The 1,739-nt window shown below is 34.0% G+C and overlaps 1 protein-coding gene across 1 annotated transcript; it reads right to left on the reverse strand.

Annotated features, from left to right (window-relative positions):
• Nucleotides 1–235: 235 nt before the first annotated feature.
• Nucleotides 236–670, reverse strand: LOC115223101 (cysteine protease ATG4B-like). The gene has a single exon (XM_036512102.1). The coding sequence runs from the start codon at nt 668–670 to the stop codon at nt 236–238; it is 435 nt and encodes a 144-aa protein (XP_036367995.1).
• Between the last annotated feature and the right edge of the window lie 1,069 nt (nt 671–1,739).

The following is a 1,739-nucleotide window of genomic DNA, read 5'->3' on the forward strand; positions in this document are numbered from 1 at the left end:
ATATATATATACACATACATTTATATACATATATATATATACACATATAAACACACACATATATATATATATATACATACAAAGATATATGTATGTGCACATGCACATACATAGATGTGAATATATAAGTATATCAGTACATACATGAATGTGTTTATATATATATACATACATACACACACACAAACAAACACATATATATATATACAGCGCACATCAAATGAGTAGGGGAGGATCAGCCAAGCAGTTCAAATTCGTCTTCGGTATCACAGAAATCAACATTGACGTAAACAGGTTTCGAGGTTCCACCAGCAGCCATGTATGCTTCAGGAGGCCAATGTTTGGGCCGGAGCTTATGAATTTCAAACATTGGTGTCTTGCTGACCATATTCTGCCGGAATGCTTTGCAAAGGTCATCAAATTCGTCTTCGGTCAAGCAGAAAAACCCCAGAGCAACGGAGGGGTCCAGATGATTCAGCTTCATACGGGAGGCATGGCAACAGTGGTAAGATTCGTCTCCTGTGGTGTTTGTTGACCCGATGTCAACGACAGGCTGGGTGGTGTGTGGGTCGAGGTAGATCAGTTCATCCTCAAAAGTACCGATAAACCAATGAGCATGGTTCGGTTTCCCACCAATAATTCCTACTGATTGTTTTAATGACAGACACATCTTGAGACTGTTGAAGTATAGAGAATTGATATCGGTCACATATATATACATACACACATGCACACACATGTCCATATATACACATATATATATATATATATACATATGTGTACCTATACATACCTACACATACACACATATACATACACATACAAACCCATTCCCTTATTTTAATTTTAGGTATATATATAGGTATATATATGTGTAAGTTTATATGTATGTATCCGTCTGTATATAGGTAACTGCACGTATATATACTTAATATTTATTATTTATTTTTTGAGTATGCATGTATGTATATGAATAACTGCATGTATATATATTTTATTATTTATTTTTTGAGTATGCATGTAAGTATATGAACATAAGGAGGCGCGTGTGTGTGTGTATGTGTAAGCATATGTATAGATATATGTATACTTTTACGCATGTGTGTACTTATGTGTATATATGGATGCGCGTGTGTGTGTGTGTGTATGTGTACGCATGTATATGTGTATGTGTGTGTGTGTATATATATATATATATGTATATATAATCTCTCTATATATAAACGGCAGTTTGTCTGTGCGTGTTTCTGTGTGTCTGTTTGCTTGTACCCTCACCCTGACCACGGCTTTCAACCGATTCTGATGAAACTTGACACACACATAGCCCAATGTCATAATTCAAAACTAACGCAGCGAAAATTTTGAAAAGTTCCCCCAGTTCTGAAAAAACCCCGATAAATTCGACATGGGGTCGAGAATTAGAAACACAAACCGCAAACTGTCTAGGGGACGCAACTCCACCTTTTTTAACTAAAAAAAAAATTTACCATCATTTTTTTCCATTTTTTTGCTATTTTTGGCTATAACTCTCTAAAAATGATTTATAGTTATTTCCCTTACAACCTGAGCAACGCCGGGCGATACTGCTAGTATATATATATATATAATATATATATATATATATATATATATTATATATATATGTATATATGTTATATGTCTGTGTGTGTGTGTATGTGTGTATATATATGTATATGTATATGTGTGGGTGTGTGTATGTGTATATATGTATGTATGTA

Source organism: Octopus sinensis, linkage group LG22, assembly GCF_006345805.1.
Source record: "Octopus sinensis linkage group LG22, ASM634580v1, whole genome shotgun sequence".
Lineage (NCBI taxonomy): Eukaryota > Metazoa > Mollusca > Cephalopoda > Octopoda > Octopodidae > Octopus > Octopus sinensis.

Bases quoted from the DNA above. Each gene is read 5' to 3' on its own strand.
- LOC115223101 (XM_036512102.1), bottom strand. From the start codon at position 670: ATGTGTCTGTCATTAAAACAATCAGTAGGAATTATTGGTGGGAAACCG.